Raw genomic sequence first — 24629 nt, 5'->3', positions numbered from 1 at the left:
GGGCATACTCCCCCTAGTGGTAAAATCAGTTCAATCCCAAAGAAAGATATAGTGACGACAGAAAAGGTTCAAAGAAGAACGACCAAGATGGTAAAGGGGATGGATCTCCTGTCGTATGAGGAAAGACTAAAACGGTTAGGGCTCTTCAGCTTGGAAAAGAGATGGCAGAGGGGATATATGATTGAACTCTACAAAATCCTGAGTAGAGTAGAACGGATACAAGTGGATCGGTTTTTCACTCCATCAAAAATTACAAAGACTAGGAGACACTCGATGAATTTACAGAGAAATACTTTTAAAACCAATAGGAGGAAATTTTTTTTTCACGCAGAGAATAGTTAAGCTCTGGGACGCATTGCCAGAGGATGTGGTAAGAGCGGATAGCATAGCTGGTTTTAAGAAAGGTTTGGACAAGTTCCTGGAGGAAAAGTCCATAGTCTGTTATTGAAAAAGACATGGAGGAAGCCACTGCTTGCCCTGTATTGGTAGCATGGAATATTGCTACATCTTTGGTTTTGGCCAGGTACTAGTGGATTGGCCACTGTGAGAACAGGCTACTGGGCCTGATGGACCATTGGGCTGACCCAGTAAGGCTATTCTTATGTTCTTAAAGCCAAGCACATACCTGAAATTCCCGGACAAAGGGGATACAGGGGAGAATCCCCATCAACACAAGTAAGTCACAAACTGGTATGCTCTGCAAAATATCAACAAGTAATAAACAGGCACAAAGGCAACTCAGAAAAAACCATTGATGAACAATGTAGAACTAACCTGCTGTGTGCAACGAGCACCCCAAGAAACAGCCTTTGGCAATATGCATATTCACAGAAAACTCCCCTTAGGATCCAGCAATTGGCTGGAAAATCTTCAAGCCTGTAAGGAGAATAACCAAGGCAGAAAGAAGCAGGCTATTCCAAATCACTGAGTGTATACACAGAGGGTGAGACAGAAAGGGTGGGTCATACGGAATCCTCCAGGGACTAACAAAGAAGATTATCGTAGATAGAAACCTAATCTTCCATTCTGTTATGTCCCTTCCAGATTCCATACACTAGGTGACATACCAAAGCCACGGAAACTAGGGAGGGACAGAAAAACCTGTCCACAAACCTGAGCTCCCAAAAAACATCAGCAGAACATGCCACCACATCCATTTGGTAAAATCGGGAAAAAGTATGAAAAAAGGACCAAGAGCCACCCTGCAAATTTAATCAAAATGAATCATGCAAGATACCACCCACGCAACCACCACCTTTCCCGTCAAGAGATCAGCAGCTGCGCACCATGGGTGATGTAAGTCATGGAAATGGCCATTCGAATCCATCGAGCAATTGATGACTTGGATGCCGGCCCACCAAGGTGAGGCAAAGCAGTGAGAACAAAAAAGTGATCAGACAGCCCAGAACTCAAGTTATCCTTTTCAAATAAAGGAGCAAGATTTTCTGGACATCTAATCTGCGGAATATTGGATCTTCACACTCTGAACCTGTCGTATGAAATGCAGGCAATCTAACCTCCTGATAGACTCTGAAAGCAGAGACCACTGCCGACAAGAAGGAATGTACAGTATGGAGTAAAACACCGGAAAAAAGGTTCTCTGCATGAAAGAGCAGAAACTCCAAAATACACTGTGCTGAGACAACGGCGACCAGAAAAACCGTTGTGATGTCAGATCTAGAAGAACTACATCCTATAGTAGTTCAAAGAAAGCCTCAGGAAGGCATTGTAAAATGATGTTAAGAGTCCACGAAGGGTAAAGAAGACACAAGGGAGGACATGGACGAAGCATCCTCCTCATACACCTGGTCAGATCTGAAAGAAGAGTAAGAGAACTAGCTCCTCTGTGCGCCATAAAACACGCAAAGCCTGCAACCTGAACTTTTACGGAAACCACTGCCAGACTTCTGGCTTAACCCTCCTGAAGAAAAATAAAGACTACCTAACTAGAAGCCTGCTCAGGATCCACCTAACTTCGAGCACCCCCAACCCCCTGAAAAAAGCATACTAGGCTTTGGCAGAAAAAGCCAATCTAGAGGGTACTTTGAGTGCAAAAGAATCGAGATAACTATTATAAGTCATACTGGCTGAAAATTGAGTTTCGGATTAACCTTTTACTTCTGACCCATCTGAGCATTCAGGGTTGTGCTCCTGGTTATCTGGTGCAGTATGTGACCTCATATTGTCCTCTACCACAGTTACAATCCTCAACACACCGTGATCTGATGATACCTGCAAGGAGAGAGGTTAGATTGCAAACAGTCAGGACTGGGTTTTTTTTTCCTGTGCTGCCCCTGAAGAATGGAATAAACTTCCATCTTACATTAAGAAACAGGCAAGGATGGGAGAATTAAAAAAAAAAAACTATTGAAATGACATTTGTTTTGTCTCATGAAGAATGAAGAATAAGTCTGTATTTGTCTTCCAGACTCATGCTGTGGTTGGTTTCATTGGTGTTTAGCGTGGAAAAGAATATGTAATAACTCAGTGCTGGCAGGCTTTGATGATTTGGTTATGTATTGTGAAATTTTCTATATTTTTTAGCCGCTTGTACGTAATTTTATTGTGTATGTTGCTTTGTGCTCTGCCTTGATAAAAGCAGAATATAAATAAAACCAAACAAACAAACATCTAAATAATCGTTCACCATCAAGGCTGAGCGCTCAAGAGCCACACCGTAAAACCAAAACGCAGTGGTTCTCCAAGGACATCAGTCCCTGACTGAGAAGATATTAATGAAAAGGTAACCGGAGCCTGCTAAAGACATACAAGAACCGCAAACCGCATGCGGTGAGGTCAAACCAGAGCCACTAAAGACACCAGGCTGGAATGTGCCGCTAGTCCAGCAGATGACCTGACCTATCAGAGGCCACGGGGGGAACATCATACAAGAACTCATGAGCCAGCCAAGGCCAAACCAAGACATCCAACCCTAGCTTCCATGCTGTTCGTCGACTGAAAAGGCGCCTGGCCTTCAAACTCTCTGTTGAAGCCAACAAGATCCTCTGGGGCAAACCCCGGTTCATGTAATAGATGAAACAGATCCTGTGAGAGGAACCAAGCTCCCAAAACCAGGAAATGTTGGTCGAGGAAGACTGCTGGAACAATGGTGACTCCGGCTCCATGGGCTACAAAGAAAGGCCGAAGAAGCGCTTCCTCCCAGTGGAATGCTACTGCTCTATCTTGCCAAAAAAAAAAGAGGAGGGGAGAGAGAAAGGGCACTAGAGCTCCCTCGCGATGTACATACACCATAGCTGTGGCGTCGAAGAAAACTTGCACTGCCGGTCTGTCTGATGGGGCTAGAGAGCGAGTAGAACCAGCCGAATTTCTGAAGCTCCAGACAAAAGGTCAACCAACATTGCGAACCAGGAGTCCACTACCCAAGAATAGAGTGGGCCCCACAACAAGCTCACAACCCAACAGGCTGGCATTTGTGCTAAGAGTTAATCACTTGAAAATCCGAAGAAGTCAGCCTTAGCTGAGAGACACCCTGAAACCACCAGCTCAAATTGCTGCTATCTGGCTCCATCCAGGCGAGCAGCTGTGAAAGGTAGAAAACCATCAAGAGAAGAAGGACTGCTGTCAAGGGTGCATGGGTGCTCTGGCCCAGGGGATCGCCCCCAAGCAGGCTGCCTGAGCCCCAGAACCTGCAGATATACCCAGGATGAGCGAGCCGAACAATCCAAGAGAATTCTAATCTGTTGATGAAGGTTCTGTCTACTCACCCTGAGAAGAAAAACACGACTCCTTCTGGAGACGAAGAGAAGGCCTAGAAAATACAGAGACTGGGAGGATGCCCTGTGTCTCTTCCTGAACTTATCCACACCTGAAGCAGACACACTACTGTCCCCACCACGTTTTTGTCCACCCAACGAAACGAACCCGGAGCACCCACTGTCCCAGAAAGGGTGGACACAGACCCCCTGCTGGAGGAAAGCCAGCTCAACTACAATTACTGGGACAAAAGGGGTGAGGCCAAGGGGCAGAGCTGCAAAATGGAAATGATGTGGAATATGGAAACGCAGAAATCTGTGATGCTCTAGGGAGATTGAAATGTGGAGGAAACCTCTGGGAGATCCAAGAACACTAGAAACTCCCCTGGAGACAGCAGCTAGCCAAGAAGTGGGTGACCAACCGTAGAACCAGAATGTGTCTTCAAATCACCGAGCCCGTCTGGCATGAGGAAGTATAAGGAGCATCCTCATTTGGGATACTGGAACAGGTTTAAGCATCCCAAAGATCAAGAGGCGCTGCAGAATATCGCAGACCCTAAACTCTGCTGCTAGTGACTTGCCGGAGTCTAGAAACTAAGCCGGAGGCAGGCAAAATAAGATTAACAAGTGTCAAATCCACACTGACAAAACAGTAGAAGACAGCCTGCGAGTGAGGAAATTTTGCCCACCCCAGGCGACATCAGCACTTTTTATTCTAATTTGTTTTTTTTTGTGTGTGTGTGTGCGCGTGTGTGGCATAGCCACTGCACAGGATTTTGATGACACCTGGAATAGGAACCATGGTAATGGAGGCGTAACCCTATGCAGTGTTATCCCTAGCATATTCCAGCAGGTCGCATCGCCCAGCTTTAAGTGAGCGCCCGGCTGCCATTTTGCAGCTGCAGAGACCGCGCCGGACCGGTTCCGGGATTTGACATCGGACTCGCGACTCGGCGGTGGTTCGCGCATGAATTGTCAAGCACCTGCTTCTTCCGGTTTGCCTGCACCCCGTACTTGAAGGTGAACAGACCTTTCCTACCTCAACCACAACTTCAGCAGCATTTAATTCAGCACGCAAACTTCAGATAATGCCTGTTCTTCCACACATGCTCAGATCAGGTCTAACTGAGCATGAGCAGAAGAATCAGCATTAGCGACCAAAGGATTTTCCATGAATCACGCCACTGCTCACGGTGGAGTATGGGCGGGGAAGGGGTAATTTGCATAGCGTGCCAAGGGGTTGTATTTCGATTGGTCCAACGCCTTAGCATGCTATGCAAATCACCCCTTCCCCGCCCCTACTCCTTCACCGTGAGCAGGGAAGGGTAATTTGCATAGTGTTTTAACATCGACCTATTAAAACATTTTCGCCCATACTCCAAAGGTCCGCCCCATCAACGACGGAACTTTTGTTTCCCGCTGTGCTGAGTGACCAGGCAGAAAGTTTTGGGCAGGTTAGGTTGATGGTTCTAACTTCCCTCTATGCTTTCAGCAGGGTATTTTTGGAGAGGAAAAAAGTTGTAAGCTCTTTCAAGCAGAGATTATTTTCTTACTTTTAACTCTGTGCAGCCTGGTTGTCTGGTAGACCTATAGAAATATTTAATAGCAGTAGGTCCTTCAGAAAGGGGGAAAAAAAAAAAGAGTCCAGGGCCAAACATGGCTGTGCTTTTCCCTCTTTATGACTCTGCAGCGCTTCGTACATCTGAGAGCGCTATAGAAATATTTAATAGCAGTAGGTCCTCCAGAAAGGGGGGGGGAGAAAGTCCAGGGCCAGACTTGGCTGTGCCTTTCCCTCTTCTTTCATCACAGAGTGTTTGGGGCAGGTTAAGCCCAGATGAGCAAAAAATAAAAATCCTTGTAGCACTCACTGGTTCCTGTTAAAGTGACACATCTGCCATTCCTTTTTTTGTTCATATCTTGCCCTGCCGTAGTGTAAGTGTGCACTGAATATCCAATAGGCTCCCACGTTACCACTCAAAAGTCTTATTCATAGGTACTTTTCATTTTACCAACATGAGTAAAAAAAGTGTTCAGAAAACAACACTGCTCAGTTATTTCAGAAAAGAGACGCCACAAACCAATGAAGGTGCAACGTCAACTGCTGATGTGACAATTTCAGACAAAGACAATGCAGAGGCTGATCCATCAGGGGAAATCTTTTCAGCACACACTCTGCCAATTGATAAATCTAAGCACCGCTTATCCGGCATAAACAAACAATGGTTTATGTTCAAATGTTTTTATTATTTCAACAAATAACAAATAAAACAAATAGCATAGTCAGGAAATAATATTGTGAAACACTCTCCCTCCCTCCCTTCCCCTCCCTCCCCACCCCAAGAGTCCAATGCCACAGTAAAATTGAGAGTGAAAAGTAAATCTATTGATTCAAGAGTCTACTTCAAGCATATGGTGTGAGATCCTGCCAGAAACATTCCCAGGTCTGACGAAATCCACGACCCGGCCCATGTTCCAAGTCTCCCACCAATCTTCGCTCCAGCGTAGCACGAGTTATCATCAAGGCTCTCCATTGAGCATTAGAAGGAGGATCTCGGGATAACCAGTTAGTAAGAATTGCTTTCTTTCCCATCAAAAGCACTCTAGTGATAAAGGCTGTCATTCCCTTAGGTTTAGGAGTGGCTATATTGTAATATCCGAATAGTGCTCTCGGTTGCGGAAGCCAACGCCTTCTCCAAAGCATCGTAATATAATGACCAAGATGTCTCCAAAACTGTTGAATTTTGGGGCAGGTCCAAAACATATGTCCCAATGAAGCATGAGTCTGTGCACATTTCAGAAATATTCAAAACAAACACCTCCCAAGGAGGGAGTTACCTTGGGTAAATGTGCCATGCACAAGAATTCGAAAAGAAAGCTTGCTGGACCATGAAAAAAGTAAAACACACATTGAGTCTTCTTCTGATCGTTTAGGAAAGCGTGTACTAGAGCAAACTGGAATCGGTCAAATTGAAAGATCTGTATCTATGTTAAATAACTTACAGAGAGATGCCTTTGTGGGAGCTTTAAGATCCATGTATTGGTTGGCAAAAAATGAGTTACCACATACAACGTTGTTTGAAAAGCTGTTGGAACATTGTAAAGAAATGGGTTGTTCCTTTTTACAACATCTCAATGTTGGTAAAAATGCACATTACACCTCAGAAAGAATAATGCAAGAGCTGCTGGATGTCTTAGCATCAGAAATAAAGTCTAACATACTGAAAAATATGCATGCTGAAAATTTTTTCAGTGTTCTGTGTGATGAAACCACAGACATCTCAGTTGTAAAACAATTAATTATTTACATTAAATATGTTTGCCAGGTCACTAAACAGGTCAAAATTAGTTTTGTATCAACCCGCAATCTGAGTGATGGCAAAGCGGACACTATAACCAACACACTGAGTGAGACTATGGACATACTAGGCTTGAAAACTGCTAATCTGGTTGGACTAGGGTCAGATGGAGCAGCTGTTATGATTGGGAAACTGCTTAAAGATAAAACATCTGGACTCTTGGTCAACTGCCACTGTGTAAACCATCGATTGGCCCTTGCAAGTGCCCAAGCAGCAGCTGCCATACCTTATTTAACAAAACTGAATGACATCTTAAGGCAGCTGTTCTATTTCTTCCAAAATTCTTCAGTTAGGATGGCTGGTTTAACAGAAATGCAAAATATTCTGAACATTCCCCAGATTAAGCTGAAAATGGCCAGTGACATTAGATGGCTGTCTCATGCCTCTGCAGTACAGTCACTACGACAGTGCATGATGAGTGTCATAGCTGCGCTGGAAAGAGAGGCCACTGAACGAAATGACATCACAGCTGAAGGATTAAGCAGATGTATTAAAACGTACAATTTTGTTTCCTCTCTGATGATGCTTTCAGATGTATTACCTTTGTTGTCCAACTTATCTAAGGCTTGGCAAAGGCAAGATGTCAATCTTACCGAAATTGAGCCAATTTTGCTCGCCACAAAATTGACCATCATGCAGTTGAAACACACTCCTGGGAGATATTTTCAAAGCCTTCATCTTTGTCTGGCAGAAGAATGGTCAGATCTCCGCATTGTCTATACACAGAGTGATGTAATGGCATTCAAAATTGCAATATATGATAAAAACAGAGACAGTTGTCAAGCACCTAGATGCAAGATTCCCTGACATGCCAATTATTTCCAGCTTTTCAAAAGTTTTCAATGCAGAAACTCATGATTCAAGTGAGTCTGCTGAAATTCATTTTGCTCATTATTCCAAAAATGTTAGCCCTCCAATTTTAAAATATGAAAGTAGCGGGCAAGAATGGACAGTTGCATCAAAAATGATCAGAAGTCAATCATTCAAAGACTTCAATCCAAAACAAATTTTACTAAAAATGGCAACAACATCAGAGCTCAAAGAGTCGTTTCCAAATTTAGCCAAACTAGCTCATACTGGGCTAGTGATCCCAGTGAGCACAGCTGAATGTGAAAGGGGGTTTTCTGCCCTTAAAAGGATCAAGTCATGTTTGAGAAATCGCATGAATCAAAGCACGCTAAATAATCTCATGCTGATCTCCTTGGAGGGCCCAGATCCTGAGGACTTTGATTATGGGAAAGCTGCAGACAACTGTGCCTCTAGGAAAAAAAGAAGAATAAATATTTAACTGAAGACACCTTCTGCATATGCAAGTTGGCTTTGAAGGTAAAATTATGTCCTTACCTGATAATTTTCTTTCCTTTAGTCACAGCAGATGAATCCAGAGACAAGTGAGATGTATCAAAGCAGTCCAAACATAGGGAGGGAAATAAAGAAGCGAACGGGAAATCCCTCGCCCCCAAATCCTGCCCTGTAGCACGTGTCCAAGGAGATTCTACATTCCAGAGAGTATGTTACCCACGATCATACAGAGGCTACCCTCCCTAGCCTATGTGAAAAGGAGCCATCCTTGCCTGAGAGCACCATGCTGTGGAAAACACAGCTACATCCCACAAATAGAATGAGTGCAAAGCAGCCTCCCATCATATCCGACAGGCCCCAAATATCCTCCTGTGGAATGGAACCATCATGCCTAGCAATGGTCCTTAGCTGATGTCAAAACCCATGAGCACCACCGCAGACCAGATCTTTTCCTTGCAAGGGTCTAGGGCATCAAGCCTGGAAACGGGACAAGGGAAGACTCCTCCTCTAACTGAAGGCCTCTGAAGCACAAATCTATACAGCTCCCTCAGGAGGCAAACTGTTGACCAAAGTCAAGAAGAATGCCAGAGGAGAAGCAATACAACGAAACTGTACTTGGGCCCCAAAGTGACAAGTGCCTTTCCCAGAGCCCCCAAATAGATACAGCAACAACATCAGACACTGAGATATCTGATCCAACTTTTAGCCCACTCCTCCACATGAATGACCCAGAAGGAGTGAAAAGAAAAAAACTGATCCAGAGAGAAAGAGCTGCAGCTAGCCCACAACTAGCCTAGCACCAGCTGTCAGCCGGCCGGGATTAAACAAGGTACACTAGGCTGCCAGTGAAATGGCGCCCCAGCCAAGGCCAACCTCAACTAGGGCCTGCTGAATAGTGAGGGCAAAGGAATCACTGCCGGAGGCGGTATCTCTCCTCCAAGAAGAGAAAGACTGACAGCGGTGGCACCAGCAACTGCAGTGACACCCCCCTCTTTCGTGGTGGGAGGGAAGGTCCTTGGCTGACTGCCCTCAGGGCCTGTTGCTGCCCGTGCGCGACTACAACTGAAGCAGCCTCGGCTGTCCTACGCGACAAAGTAGTAACAAACTCCTTCCACCGGCACCTCTCCAAAGAGAATGGTGACTTCTGTAGCCTCGCGCCCACAGAACAAGTGAGCTTATGGAACTTAGGTAGCCAGGTTCTTCAAGGGGGAGGGGGGAAGGGACCTGAGAGCCAGGTGTTGCCCCCCAAAATGGCACTGTACAGCCCCCATCCCGAAGCTCAACTGAGGTCTAAACCCGCAGGAACCTTTCTCCCCCACTGAGGCCTAAAGCCACAGGAACATTTCTCCTCCACTAAGGCCTAAAACCACAGGAACATTTCTCCTCCACTGAGGCCTAAAGACACAGAAACATTTCTCTTCCACTGAGGCCTAAAGCCACAGGAATATTTCTCCACTGAGGCCTAAAGACACAGAAACATTTCTCCTCCACTAAGGCCTAAGCCACAGAAATATCTTTCAAAATCCACCATAGAATCCAGGAGCTGTGAGGAACCTCTGTAGTCCAGAAGGCACCACATCTAGTAGAGTAAGGGACCTGGGAGGTTTCCAGGTGTTAACTTGAAGAGGGTGAGGTAGGGACTCTGGGAGGGCCCAGGTATACCTTCAAAGCTGAAACTTGATGGATGTAATCCTACTAGTTTCTGGATTCATCTACTGTTGATGACGAGGAATATTTTTTTCTTTTTCTTCATTAGGTTTCCCATATTTTTTTTTCATTGTTTTCACTTTTCTTCCTGACAGTGACAATACTTGTGGTGCTTGGTTTATGTCATACAAATTGTTATTTAAAATTTTTGTTAGGATTGCAGGATCCTGAATTGGATACTTTTTAAATTTAATAAAAATATTCTGGCACAAGTGTTGAACCTTAAAAAGGTTGGAAAATAATTAATGATAATTAACTAATAAAAATAGTACACATTTAATTTTCCCCACCACCAAATTTCCCCGTCCCACCCCACCCGGCTACTTTTTCATGCCACCCGTCTGGAAAAATTTTCTGGGGAGAACACTGCTATGAATGTCTCAAGGAGGAAAAACTTGAATATCCCTGACAACACCTGCGGGAGGAATGAAGAGAACTACGATCCCCTCCTGGACGGCCAGCGAAACTGGATTACAAGGAGCAATGTAGGTTGGCGAGCACCACATCTGGTCATCCCGACCTATACCAACAAGAATCTGGCCCTTGAAAGGACGGCCACTGAAGGAGAACCTTGAGACTGCATCCACATCCAAAGATAGGGCCAGAGACTGGCGCTTAGCCTCTGCACCAGCAGAATATGTACTAAGACTTGAAAGAGATCATAAAGGACGCCCAGCACTGCAGCCACACCAACCCACACCAGTGGAGAACAGGCACGCACCACCACAGAGGACACATTGCGCAGGCCGGAATTACAGGCATGTGCCAAAAATGAAGTGGCCACCACCACTCGGCTACCTGAGGATGCTAGAAAAGAATATTTTGTATCTGAACAGCCTCTTGCATCCTGAGAGACCTGAATATTCACTCCCCAGCCCTAGAGAGGGCTTCGCGCTGGAATCCTGCACCACGGCAGAATCTACCTCAGGCTGTTCAGACCTGCCAAAGAGCAGGAATCAGGAGATAAAGTGGAAGAGTGTGTGGTGCAGTAGTTGGATCTACAGCCTCAGCACCCTGGGATTGTGGGTTCAAACCCCGCGCTGTTCCTTATGACCCTGGGCAAGTCACTTAATCCTCCATAGCCCCAGGTACGTTAGATAGATTGTGAGCCCACCGGGACAGAGAGGGAAAATGCTTGAGTACCTGATTGTAAAAACCGCTTAGATAACCTTGATAGGCGGTATATAAAATCCTAATAAACTTGAAACTTGAGACAAAGCTGTAGCAGATCGGAAAACGCTGTCTGGGATCACATTGTTTTGAAACCTGTCCCAGGATCCGTGGACAGAATGCAAAAGGCACAGGTAAACAGACCAGAACCGAACCCTGGAAAGTGAAAAACCCAAATGGAGCTCTTACAGAACACCAGCCATAAAGAGGTGGACAGAAGCCCGCTGAAAATGTGAAGAAGGATCAGAACCTCCAAATCCGGATGCTCAGGGAGGCCGAGACCAGTCTAAGCAAAGGCAGCAGCCGAATCCAAATTAAATACAATGGCAGGAGACAGAAGAAACAGAAAATCTGCATGGAAACTACTGCAATAGAAATCTGGCATGGCCAGGCAAGAGAGCTCCCAAAAGGAAGCTTCGCCACAGATGCCATAGCCTGGAAAGTCTCAATGCACCCGCCAGCTGCGTCAAACAAGTGGGGTCTGAGGAAATGCCATACAGAGGAGCCAAATAAAATACGGTGAAAATGCTTACTCCGCAACCATGGCAGGGCATTGTTGAGGTACATGCTGTATGTCAAAAGAAACTCAGAATGCAGGTGAACTGCGCCAGACTCCCTGGGCGAGATTTTCTTCAGAAGGCATGGACTCAGGTCAGCTCCCCAGCCCAAGAGGACATGGAGGAGGCAACATCCAAAGTTCCTGCCCCCTCCCCCCAGCGCGCTATTGCACAAGTTTCAAATTTACTGATCCAGCGCAATCCATGTTCCAATTCAATATATTAGGGACTGGGGAGTCTATCCCAATCGATTTTGTGTCAAATTGAGAGGTTTTAAGGCAGAATTTTACGTTAGAAAAAAAGATCTATTTTAAAATACAAGATGGCCGCCTTCACAAATTTGCATCAAAAACAGAAAAAATAACTAACATCCGAAAATAAAAAATAGCGATTTGGGGTCTGGGGAGGTGGGGGACCTGAACCCTATCCACAGAGGATCTGCATTACTTTTTTTCAAGGGTGGCTTAAATACTACTGGAACACTGCCTAAGTGTCAAATCTTTGATTAATGTTGATGCGAAATTGTTAGCTAAAATATTGGCTTTGCGTTTGAATAAGGCTCTCCCTTATATTATTGGTTTGCACCAAACAGGATTTGTTGCTCAAAGACATTCTTCAAATAATACCAGATTAGCTTTTCATATTTTACATTTAACAAAGGATATGAAGGATCTGGCTTTCTCTGTATCTTTAGATGCAGAGAAGGCATTTGATCGGGTAGAATGGACGTTTATGTATCAAGCAATGGATTGGTTTGGTATTGGTTCTTGATTTATACAAATGATTCAATCCCTGTATAGCTCCCCATCTGCTAGACTATATATAAATAATTCTTTTTCAGAAAAGCTCTCTTTAGCAAGGGGAGTTAGACAGGGATGTCCATTATCTCCTTTGTTATTTGATATTGTTTTGGAACCTCTACTGTTAGCTATTCAACAATCAAGGGAGATAGAAGGTATTCCTTATGCAGGTCGGAAATATAAAATCTCTGCTTATGCAGATGATATTTTGATTGATTTGAGGAATCCGCAATCTAACATTCCACATTTACTGGATTTGATTAATAAATTTGGAAAATTCTCGGGTTATAAAATTAATTAGAATAAATCAGAAATTCTTCCACTAAATGTACATTGTATAAAAGGTTTATTTGATTCGTTTCAGTTTAGTTGGAAGAAAGATGGAATAAAATATTTAGGAATTTGGATAAAAAGTACGTTGGAAGAAACAATGAAGGTAAATGAAAAATCCTTATTAATAAAGATTACAGAATTGTGTAAGCAATGGAATCTTTTGCATATATCTTGGTGGGGGAGAGTTCAAACAGTAAAGATGATGATTTTACCTATAGTTTGTTACCAAATGAGTATGTTACCAATTTATTTTCAAGAGTCCTTTTACAAAAAATTAAATAATATTCTAACTAAATTTGTTTGGCTTGGGAAAAAAACAAGAATTGCTTTAGTATCATTGCAAAAATCAATTCTGGAGGGAGGGGTAAATTTTCCAAACTTTTATAGGTACCATCAAGCCTATATATTGCGTCAAGGTATGTATTGGATCCTCCCTGAGCTTATAGATCATCAACCTGATTGGTTATTTCTGGAACGGAAATTGGTGTCCCCTATGAGACTTCCACATGTTCTAAGTATCAGATTTCATAAATATGCTAAGGATATCATAATTTTACTGGATACTTGGAAAACAATTAAATTTATTGATAAATTAACAGAGGTACCAATAATGAATTCTACTTTACAGTCCTTATGGTTAAACTCCAAGATTCAAATAGGCGGTGCTGGGATTGCTTGGAAGAATTGGATGCAAGTAAATATCAGGACATTAGATGATCTTATTTCTAATGGTAATCTGCTTGAGTTTTCACAACTGCAGCAGTCATTTGGAATTTCAAATACTCAACAATATAGGTGCTTGCAGTTGAAGCAGGCTATTCAGACGGGGTTCCCTGAATGGAAAAATTTAAAAACTTATTTCAGCTTGCAAATCCTTTGCTACCAAATAGATCTAATAGGACATCAGGCTGCCCAGTGGTATAAATTGATTTCTGGATTTTTAAATAAAAAACCTAAAAATAGTCTTAGAGATATTTGGAGTATCGAGTTAAAACAGCATATTTCTGTTTCTCGTTGGCCACGAATTTGGACTTGGAGATTAAAGTGTACAATGTCGGCATCTATGAGACAAACATGGTTGTTTTTATTACATAGGATTTTTTGGACTCCAATTCGCTTGAATAAAGTAGATAGTTCTAAATCTAATAGATGTTGGCATTGTCATATTGATATTGGGACTTTGGATCATCTTTTGTTTTTTTGTGCATTGATACTTGGCTTTTGGAAGTCGATATGGGGCAAATTAATAATATTTTTCAAACCTCTATTCCTTTGACATATGAAGCAATAATTTCTGGTACGATTCTTCAGGATAAACCCACTTTGAATAAAAATAATAGTCGTCTTTTTATGATCTTATCAGGAATAGGGGTTCAAATGATTACGTCTAATTGGAAACATCATGATAGGATTAATTTTAGTTTTTGGTGCAACATATAAATATGAAAAGATTATGGCAGAACGTCTAGGGTTTATTAAATCTTTTAAGGGGATTTGGGATCCATTAACTAATTTTCTCGCATTATAATTAAAATGATTCCTTTTCTTTATGTTAGATTCCTATGCACATCCAGGGGGGGTTCTGGGGTAGGGGGGGGTGTTTTAATTATTTAGAGGTATAAATTTCATAATATTTTATAATATTGTTAGTTAAGTATACTTCATTATTATTGTAGGTTAAGAAGGGATTTAAAATATTTCTTGTATTAATTCTGATGTTAATAATGTATTTTCATACAGTATTCTTTTGATTTTATAACTGTATACATTGTCAAGTTCAAAATATCAATAAAGAAATTGAAAAAAAAAAAAAAAAAGAAAGTCATATTGAGCATTGGAAAATAATTAATAACAATTAACTAATAAAAATAGTGCACATATAGTGATCTTTTTACTAAGGCGTGCTAGCTATTTTAGCGCACACTAAACGCTAACGCATCCATAAACTATAATGGACACGTTAGTGTTTAGCGTGTGTTAAAATGGCTAGCAAGCCTTAGTAAAAGTACCTTTTCATTTTCCCCACCACCAAATTTCCCCATCCCGCCCGGCTACTTTTTCATGCCACCCGGCTGGAAAAAATTTCTGGGGAGAACACTGAGTATGGGTGGTCTTCAAAAGACTTTAAATGACAGTATACTTTTAGACTGTCCATACCGGGCTTCGTGGATGATGTCACCCCCACATATGAGAAAATGCTGCCTGCTTGTCCTCAGATAAAACATATATTATAGAGATAGATTCACCTTGCTTCTTAGATACTTCTTCCGCATCTCCAACTTCATCTTCTGTAACTTCTGAACCAGTGGTGTACTCCTCCTCTTCTGACAACAGCGACTGTTGCTTCTACATGGAAATAAGATACCATCACTACAGTAAAAGCACCAATGTATTTCACAAATGAACTAAACTAACTTTTGTAAAATCCTACTATTCATCTAAAGTAAACAAGATAATCAAGACGATCATCTCCTTAGTTCTGAATTATATTTTGTCTAACAATAGATAGACAAACATTATGAAAGTTTCACCTATTAAGTTATACCCACCTTTTTAATCTAACTGGTGTGCTGATCCATATTAGAGCACTTACACATATAGTACAAAGAAATAGAAAAGAATAAAGAAGTATTCAGAAAAACAGGGCTTCTTGTCGCAAAATAAGGTACACATTTGGGGCCAGATTTTATAAATGGTGCCTAGATTAGGCACCACTGGGTGCCCTGATTGGAGATGCCTAACCGAGTTCCACGTGGAACTCAAAATTAAATAATTAGGTTAATTGGCGTAATAACTGACCACACTATTAAAAGCTCATTAAAAAAATTAAAAAATAAATTAAGAGTTCCATGCAGAACTCAGGAATGGTGCCTACCAACACTTAAGTCGAGGTGTCTACTGGTGCCTAACTATGTCTATACCCGCAAAGTAGGTGTAGTTAGGAGTGGAGAATAAGCATATGATGACTTAGGCATCACTAGTCACTGGTAAATTAGGCCAGGAAAACCCTGACCCAATATACTGCCTAGTGATGCCTATGTCAAGTTAGGCACCACTAGACGCAATTCTGTAAACAGCATCTAGCGGTTGATTGATGACCGCACCAAGCGGCACCTAGGAGATAGGCGCCGTTATAGAATCAGGCCCTTTATGCCAAAAACAAAGGTAAATAACATGATTTTGAACAAAACGGAAAGATGTCCTAGGAATAAGACTTGACGGCAACTCAATGAACCCAAGAAAAGGACACGTTATTCTTGGCCCATTACTAAGAACAGTTTCAAAGTAACTTACATGGATAAAAAAATGTTTTTTTATCTGTGCAAAACAACATTTAAAAGATTGCCCACCCTCTCTAGAGCTTAAAGTATACATGTTCTTCTCAAGGCTATCTGATAGCCTAGGTAGAACCCCCATGCCCACCTGGCAGCTTGAAGCTTGAGGTATTCCCTCCCCCCTTGGTCTCTGGCATCTGTCACTTTCACCACCTTCCCATCCCCAACATCCCTCACAGTTTCCAGCATTTCTTCCCTACTTCCCTCTACTTCCCCTACATTTCAAGGTGTTTAGGCATTATTGCAGCAAGCATGGAGCACTGAGCATATATGCAAGCTCAAACCCTGCTAGCTCTTCCTTTCCCCCTCCCCCCCCCGCCTACAAACTTCCTATTTCAGAAGGGACAGGAGCTGGCAGGCCTTGAGCATGCACCAGCCACCATGCATTTTCTATAGCTGCTAAATACTGTCATAGAGGCATGGAGGTGAGGTCTGAACATATGTAGAATGGGAGGACAGATATTGTGCCACCCTAGGTCATTGCCTAGTGGACAGCCTAGTTCTTCCATAACTACTGTAGGTTGTTACAAATTTGTTCTTTTAACTGAGCCATTCCTAGGGATGTGTTTAGATCAAGTGAAGAAAAGCATACATATACAGCAGCCGTTTTATTGTTAGAAGCCCTGGTCTCAAATCCTTGTTGACATGAACTCTGTGTGTATTTTGGTTAGTCAAGACAATACTAAAAAAAAAAAGATCTTAAAAAAATAATATGAAGCTGGAGAAGGGATCTGACTCTACCTAATTTCATCATACAAATACTGATCTCATTAGAAAATAACTACCATATTTTTTGAAGTCAACCAGACCTTCATATTCTATATTCCATGCTGGTCCTTGTATGAGTATTTTAAAAAACGTCAAAGTAGAAAATGAATTTTGACACCAAACAAATAAAGATGGAACTTTATTTGCTTCACTCATTTTATTCTTATATTTAGCAAATATATTGATCCTGTATGCTACTTCAGAACATAATAGTCAAATTCTGTATGGATACAGTCTGAAAGGTGGCTGCAGTATAAATGAAAAAAGGTTTTGAGATCTCAAATGTATAAAATGATCATTTATATAAAATCATGATTCCTGTTACTTTTGGGCTTAATTTTTAAATTAATTTTCCTTATTTCTGACAGGACAGACCTTTAATCTATAACATTGTTATGTGCATGCAAAAAGTGGACTAGACTTGCTGATTGGAGAGAGAGCCCATATACAATGCTTAAATAATGGATAGGAAGAAGATATTAGATTGTATCTGCAAATTTTCTTTTCTTTATACCTTCCAGACTGGTCAAGATGCTTGGGTTATGCTTGTCTACCAGCAGATAGAGACCGAGAACACCTGACTTGATAGGTCAGGTAGGCTGCTAAGGAAGCTGCTTTTTTTTTTTTAATATGGATCACCAATGTCAGATTTAATAAGGGAATTCCCTCTGGGAAAACTATTTCAAGTACATGATAAATATTTGTTGGGTGGTTTGTTATCATTTATTTCTATAGCTTATTCAATCACCCTAAGAAATAAAATATTCACTAAGGAGGCAATTCTTTAAATGGGATCTTCCAATTAGTCACCTGGAGGGCACACAATAGGCACATACTTTCCTACAACCAGGTATTAATGTGCCTAACATTTATCTTTATTGGGAGCTTCTATACCGCTACTAATGGCTGGAGAGTCAATTCAAAGTGGTTTACAAAGACATCAAGTTTCAAATTTCAAGTTTAATAGTTTCTTTGATTTGTTCGCATAATCCAATTTCAATGCGATTTACATCAGTTATAAATCAAATAAAATAATAAAATCCACATACATGGCATACACTGCTAATTGACAATAGAACATACTCACATTTACACCAGCCACAGAGCTAGTATAAGTGTGAACATCTCGATGGGCAGCAGGGATGCACATAAAGTACAGTATTTTGTAAGTTATGCAGGTAAATGGGAGTCCTGCTTCTGCTCTACTCCTACTTTTGCTCTACTCAAAGTGTGTACACTTCCTGCTCTGTATTTGCGATTTCATTATCCGTGATTTTAGTTATTCGTGTTTTTTTGAACGCAGTCTCCGCCTCCAAATTTACATCACAGGAAATTGGAGGAATCACCCAAAACCTGCAGCCGAGGCCGATGAATTCACAGGATCCAGCACTGTTCCCAGAGGCTCCAGCCCACCAGCGAGCAGTTCTCAGGATCCAGACCAACACTTTCCTTTATAGCCACACAGGAATAGGTCAGGTTATTCACGGTTTTGTGCCTTTTCTAGGGTTGTTGTTTTTTTTTACAGAAAACCCATGAATAGCATACAAAAAGTTATTCACGTTTTTTCTGAATTCACAGCCATGCTATTCCCCTATCACTGCGAATACAGAGGGGGAAGTGTATATTCTCCTGTAAATACACACTATGTAAGTTAAGCAGGTTATTTACAGAATAGCACTTATTTAAAAATTCTTATTATATATTTTCTATACCCTGCACTCTATCTAAATTCAGGCAGTCATAAAACCTACTAGCACATACATATGGAAGTACACTTCTCCCTCTGTATTCGCTGTGATAGGGGATTAACAGACCTGTGAATACAGAAAAACCGCAAATAACTTTTTCATATATTTTTTGCTGTTTTCTATTAAAAACCATCGTGAATATGGTGAAACTGCAAATAATATGGTGGGAGACCTGGCCTGTTCCTGAAGGAGAGGCAAAACACGGTGAAGAAAATGCCGGGAATCAGCAATTTTTCTCTGTAAATGCTTGGAATCGGCGATTTCTCTATGCAAGCTGATGTAATTGGGGGGGAGGAGCCAGCAAGCTAAAAACCGTGAATAATCAAAACCGTGAATGCTGAAACCGTGAATACAGAGGGAGAAGTGTACTATTCTGAATATCTGCATGCATAATGCGTATTTAAATATGAGCACCTACGTTAGATAATTGTCCCATTAATGTTTACTATCTATTACTTGTTCTGCTTAATCAACATTCAAATGAAAGCAAAGAAACATTTTAGAACTTACCATTTGTAAACTGAAGTTTTTGAGTAAAAGGAACTGTGAAAAATAACAGAGCAAATATGAACAAGTGGAAAGAAAGATCCAGAAAAAATGCATCATAATAGGAAGCTAGAAATGGTAGAATCATAATTAGAGTTTTTCTTCACAGGTAGAAGCATAGAAAATCTTTTCAGGAGAGATGAAATAGCAAAATCTGATCTGCATTCAAGGTGGAAAATGAAAGGGGAAAGCCTTGATATAGAAAATTGGGTATATGCTAATGATACACAATTTTTAATTTTAATAAATATCTTGACTAATGAAACTTGTAAATTTATTAACATTTGTATATAATATTCATGCCTTCATTTTTACATAAACTTCTCATCCCCCAATGTTCATCTCGTACTCTGAGATCCACAAATCAAAATCTTCTTCTGATTCCCTCTATTAAAAATTTTTATTACACACGGAAAATAAACTTCTCTGTCACTGCTCCAACACTATGGAATTCTTTACCACAACCTCTACGTGACGAACAACAACTGGATAAATTTAAGATAGGCCTAAAAACTTTTCTATTCCGTGATGCATTTATTTCAGTTTAATATCTATTTCTCAGTTATTTTTTTAATTATTTAACTTCAAAAAATTATTTCAAATACTTTTCCCCACCCAAATGTTTTTTCCCATCCCCTCTTTCTCTCTCTTCTCTCAACATTGTAACTTTACCCTACCATAAACCTCTTCCCTCACAATCAAGTTTGTCCAGTCCATGTTTTAGTATACACTGTATGTACCTCTAAATATTGAATATATTAACTCCTCTTCCTTTTTTATATTTTTATTGTAATGTACACCGGCCAGATATTTATTTGATGGTCGGTATATTAAAACCTAATAAACTTGAAACTTGAAACTTGATCTTGTAGTTATCTCAGAATAAAATTAATTCTCCCTCACGAGAAGTATTTGTTGATAGGATTCCTATTGTATTTAGGAGAGATTTGAGTGTCGTATTGCATTCTTTATTATCTTTTAAGGCTCAGTTGAAAAAAAAGTACTTTAAACAGTTTTTTATTCTTTTCTCTTGTTCTTTTTTATTTTTAACATAAATTAAAGTTATGACTATGATGAAGGAGCTTACTGAATAAAAATAATTTTCCAACAGTGATTCAGAGAATGGCTAAGCTGTCTTTTGATTACTGTAAAGCAAAGTTACCTGTAGTTTATATAGCAAGTAGAAAATTCTTGCAAAGCCCCACTGCACATGCTCAGGTGCCTTCCCATCTGACGTGCAAGCACAGGTTCCTCAGTAAAATAATAAAGCTGAAGAAATACAATTGTCCTCAGAGAAAGCAGTTATTTACTTGTAATAGATGTTATCTGAGGACAGCAGGCACATATTCTCACATGTGGGTGATGTCATCCAAGGAGCCCAGTATGGACAGTGCTAAAGTGTACTTTAAAAAATTTTGAAAGTCTTGAGACTGCCTGTACCATGCATACACTGGTGCTTTCCTGCCCGTCAGTTTGCAGAACCGTCAACTCAGTAAAAAAAAATCTAAGAATCTAAAAATCTAAGGCTAGGTGGGAGGGTTGTGAGAATATCTGCCTGATGTCTTCAGATAACACCTGTTACAGGTAAATAACTCTGCTTTCTCTGAGGACAGCAAGCCAAGTACAGTGGTGCCTCACACAACGAACTTAATTCGTTCCAGGAGCAAGTTTGTTATGCGAAAAGTTCGTTATGTGAAACGCGTTTTCCCATAACAATACATGTTAAAAAAAATAATTCGTTCTGAAGCATAAAATATGCTAAGGTGACATAAAAAAAGATAAATTTTTGGTTACTATTTTTATTTAGATACATCTAAAAACATAATTGTTTTTTAAAACAACACACATTTTTTAAATTTAAAGACAGACTAAGTAGAGTCTAATTTTACAGTGAGAGAGGGCAGAGTCTCAGCGGCAAAAACTGGGACTTAACTGTTCATTTTTTTTTTTTTCTACCGTGTTTCCCCGATGATAAGGCAGGGCCATCAAATAAGACAGCCCCCCCTTTTTAGAAAAAAATGTAAAATAAGGCACCCCCCCCCCGCAAATAAGCCACCCACCGATACCTGCGCTTACCCGAATCGGGTGGTACGGTGGGTGACTCCGTGTGGTCCCTGGCACCCCCGACACGATCGGGGCAAGAGGGAGCTCAAGCCCTCTTGCCCCCCCGACTCCCCGACACGATCGGGGCAAGAGGGAGCTCAAGCCCTCTTGCCCCCCCGACTCCCCGACACGATCGGGGCAAAAGGGAGCTCAAGCCCTCTTGCCCCCCCGACTACCCCGACACGATCGGGGCAAAAGGGAGCCCAAGCCCTCTTGCCCCGCCGATTCCCCAACTCCCCGACAATATCGGGCCAGGAGGGAACCTACTGGTGGGGCCTAAGGCGCCTGGGCCAATCAGAATAGGCCCGGGAGCCTTAGGTCCCTCCTGGGGGCAGGGCCTGAGGCACATGGGCCCAACCCGACCATGTGCCTCAGGCCCTGCCCCCAGGAGGGACCTAAGGCTCCCGGGCCTATTCTGATTGGCCAAGGCGCCTTAGGCCCCACCAGTAGGCGGAGCTTTGGGACGGATGGGCCAATCCGGCCTCATTCCGTCGTTGGCTGCCTGCCGGACAGGCGGGTTTGGCTCCCGTCTGTCCGGCCAACTACAGAAAGGTACGGGGAAGGGGGTTGGGGGTGTCTTGGGGGTCGGCCAGGGGGGTCGCGGGTCGGCTGGGGGGGCGGTCGGAGGTTCTTGGGGGGGGGGCGGTCGTTGGGGGGAGGGGGGGTTTGCGTCGAGGGCAGGAGGGCCTGGGATCCCTCCTGCCCGTAATGTAGTGCAGGGTGGGGTTAGGGGGTCGCCGTGGCCAGGAGGACTTGGGCTCCCTCCTGGCCCGATATTGTCGGGGAGTTGGGGAATCGGCGGGGCAAGAGGGCTTGGGCTCCCTTTTGCCCCGATCGTGTCGGGGAGTCGGGGGGGCAAGAGGGAGCCAGGCGGAGAGAGGGCAGTTAAGCGCAGTGCCTGCGCGGAAGGATGCAGCTCGGGCGACTTCGTTGTGTGAAATGAAGTTCGTTGTAGGGAGCAAGACATAAAGTTCGTTGTGCGCAGCGTTCGCTGTGCGAGGCGTTCGTTATGCGAGGCACCACTGTATTTCATATACCCTCCCACCTCCCCTAGGAGTTGTATTCCTTCAGCTTTATCATTTTACTGAGGAACCTGTGCTTTATCCTAGAACAAGCAGGCAGTATATTCTCACCTGTGGGACACCCTAGCTACCAGGGCCGTACTTATGATCTAGGTGAAACCAACTGGAGGGAAGTTGACATTTAAATGAAGAATAGATTCTGTAGAACTGCTTGGCTGAACCGACTATCCCATCTGGAATGATTCTCCAAACAGTAGTGGAATGTGAATTTATGAAATGAGTACCAGGTGGCTGATTTACAGATGTCCTCAATGGGAGTGGAATGTAGGTGAGCCACTGAAGTGGTCCTTGCTAAAACTTTATGAACAGTAACACAACCATCCAGCGTCAGCTCAGCCCGAGCATAGCAAAAGGAAATATAGTCCACCAGCCAAAGTGAGACAGTTCTCTTGGTGACAGGAGCTCCGAGTCTGTTTGGATTGAATGAAAGGATTAGTTCAGTGGATGTTCTAAGAGGTTTGATGCGATCTAAATAATATGCAAGAGCATATTTACAGTCCAGTATAGAGTGCTGCTTCACCAGGGTGAGAATGTGGTCTTGGAAAGAAGACAGGACGAACTATGGATTGATTCAAATGAAATTCCAAGATGACTTTTGGGAAGAACTTGGGATGTGTGCAAAGAACCATCCTGTCATGGTAGAATGTTGCATACGGTGAAATAAGCACTTGAAGCTCACCGACTTGGTGTGCTGATGTGATACAGAGGAGAAACAAAACTTTCCAAGTTAGAAACTTGAGAGATGATGTTGAAAGTGGTTTAAACGGTGGTTTCATAAGAGAGGAATGGATAACATTAAGACTACAAGCAACTGGAAGAAGCTTGATTGGTGGTTTTGAATGAAAAAGGCCTTTTCTGAATCTGAAACTAAGGAATGTACAGATAATGGCTTTAAATCTAGAAGTGAATGAAAAGCTGTGCACGGAGATGAACTCTGACTAAAGTAGTTTTGAGACTAGAGTTGGAGAGGTGTTGTCACCGGCAGCCTCGGGGCAATGGGTCCTGAGACACTGGGACAAAAAAAGCTCTTGTGAGCTGCTGCGGGAAGCACAAGGAAAAGAAATGAAATATTCAACGTTCAGTGAAAGAAACACCGCCACACCAGGTAAGTAATTCTTCATGCAAACTTGGGTTTATTCTTCCCATCAAAATAAAATACACAATTCATCAAGATGTTCTGTATATAAGAATGGTCCCAAAAATAGCAATCAAAAAAACAATATGTAAGCAAATAGTCTCTAAGAAGGTACTGACTAAAGTTAGTTTCAAAAGCATCCAGCAAAAATCTTCCTGGCTGGTTCCACCTTCAATTCACAGTCCATAAACTCATAAAGAAGAAACAAGAAAAAAAAAAAAAAAACAGTCTATAGGCCTGATAATCTCAGCATAGGTTAGTGCAACCGTGCTGACTTTCCCAGCAGCTGACGTGCTGGCCAGGCAGTGTGCTCCGTGTGGTAACAACTTGCCAAAATAGGCCCTCAATCCCACCACATTGAACACAGGGCAAACCCCACTGCCTGTAACTGGAACAGTACTTCTCCCCACCAGGGAAACAGCAAACTTTCAAAAGAAAACAAAATAAGTTCTTTACAGTTCTCATAAGCGCTTCACCACGCTCCAGCTCAGTCCTGGTTAATAAACACTTGAAAGCAACTTAGATCAGCATGGCTTCAGGTACTCACACACGCAGTTTCAGCTACTTGCTTTTCATACAGCACACCTCCATTGGTAAGACTTCACTTGACTGCTCAGCACTTGGCCCCAGGTCCAGCTCCATATCATGAGGCTCTTCCAGCATATAGAGAGCATACAGCATCCTCTCCAGCCTCTGTCAGCTCCATGCATTCTGGAGGTTGACTGTTATTCAGAGCTCTTAGCCCTGAGTGCTGCTACCTATCCTCTGGCTGTCCCTGCTGCTTCTGACTCTAACAGCCTAGCTCTCTGAGTTAGCAGTCTGCAGCCATGCCCCAAACCCTCAGGAGGAAATTATTTCCTGGGAACTAATTTGGGATTGAGTGGGGGTTGGGAAGCCTGCAGCTCTGCTCTCCCGCTCCCTCTACAGGTCAAGGAGGGAAAGTCATCTAATGACTCAGATTGTGGTTTAAATGG

At 42.3% G+C, this 24629-nt stretch overlaps 1 protein-coding gene across 5 annotated transcripts in view; it reads right to left on the bottom strand.

The window, feature by feature from the left end:
• The window catches only part of KIAA1841 (KIAA1841 ortholog), a 148567-nt gene that overhangs the window by 24257 nt on the left and 99681 nt on the right, over window positions 1-24629 (bottom strand). For 4 of the 5 annotated variants that reach the window (XR_004538813.1, XM_033938201.1, XM_033938200.1 and 1 more), the window contains exons 14-15: window positions 19300-19332; window positions 15185-15284 (exon numbers count right to left, since the gene is read on the bottom strand). Coding sequence is in view for 4 of the 5 variants with exons in the window: in XM_033938201.1 (XP_033794092.1) it covers window positions 15185-15284; window positions 19300-19332 (133 nt within the window). In the remaining variant the exon portion in view is untranslated. The remainder of the gene's footprint in view (window positions 1-15184; window positions 15285-19299; window positions 19333-24629) is intronic. The other variant, XM_033938204.1, reaches the window with a different exon arrangement.

This window comes from Geotrypetes seraphini, chromosome 3, assembly GCF_902459505.1.
Source record: "Geotrypetes seraphini chromosome 3, aGeoSer1.1, whole genome shotgun sequence".
NCBI classification, from domain to species: domain Eukaryota; kingdom Metazoa; phylum Chordata; class Amphibia; order Gymnophiona; family Dermophiidae; genus Geotrypetes; species Geotrypetes seraphini.
This window is presented reverse-complemented; position numbering and strand designations above follow the sequence as displayed.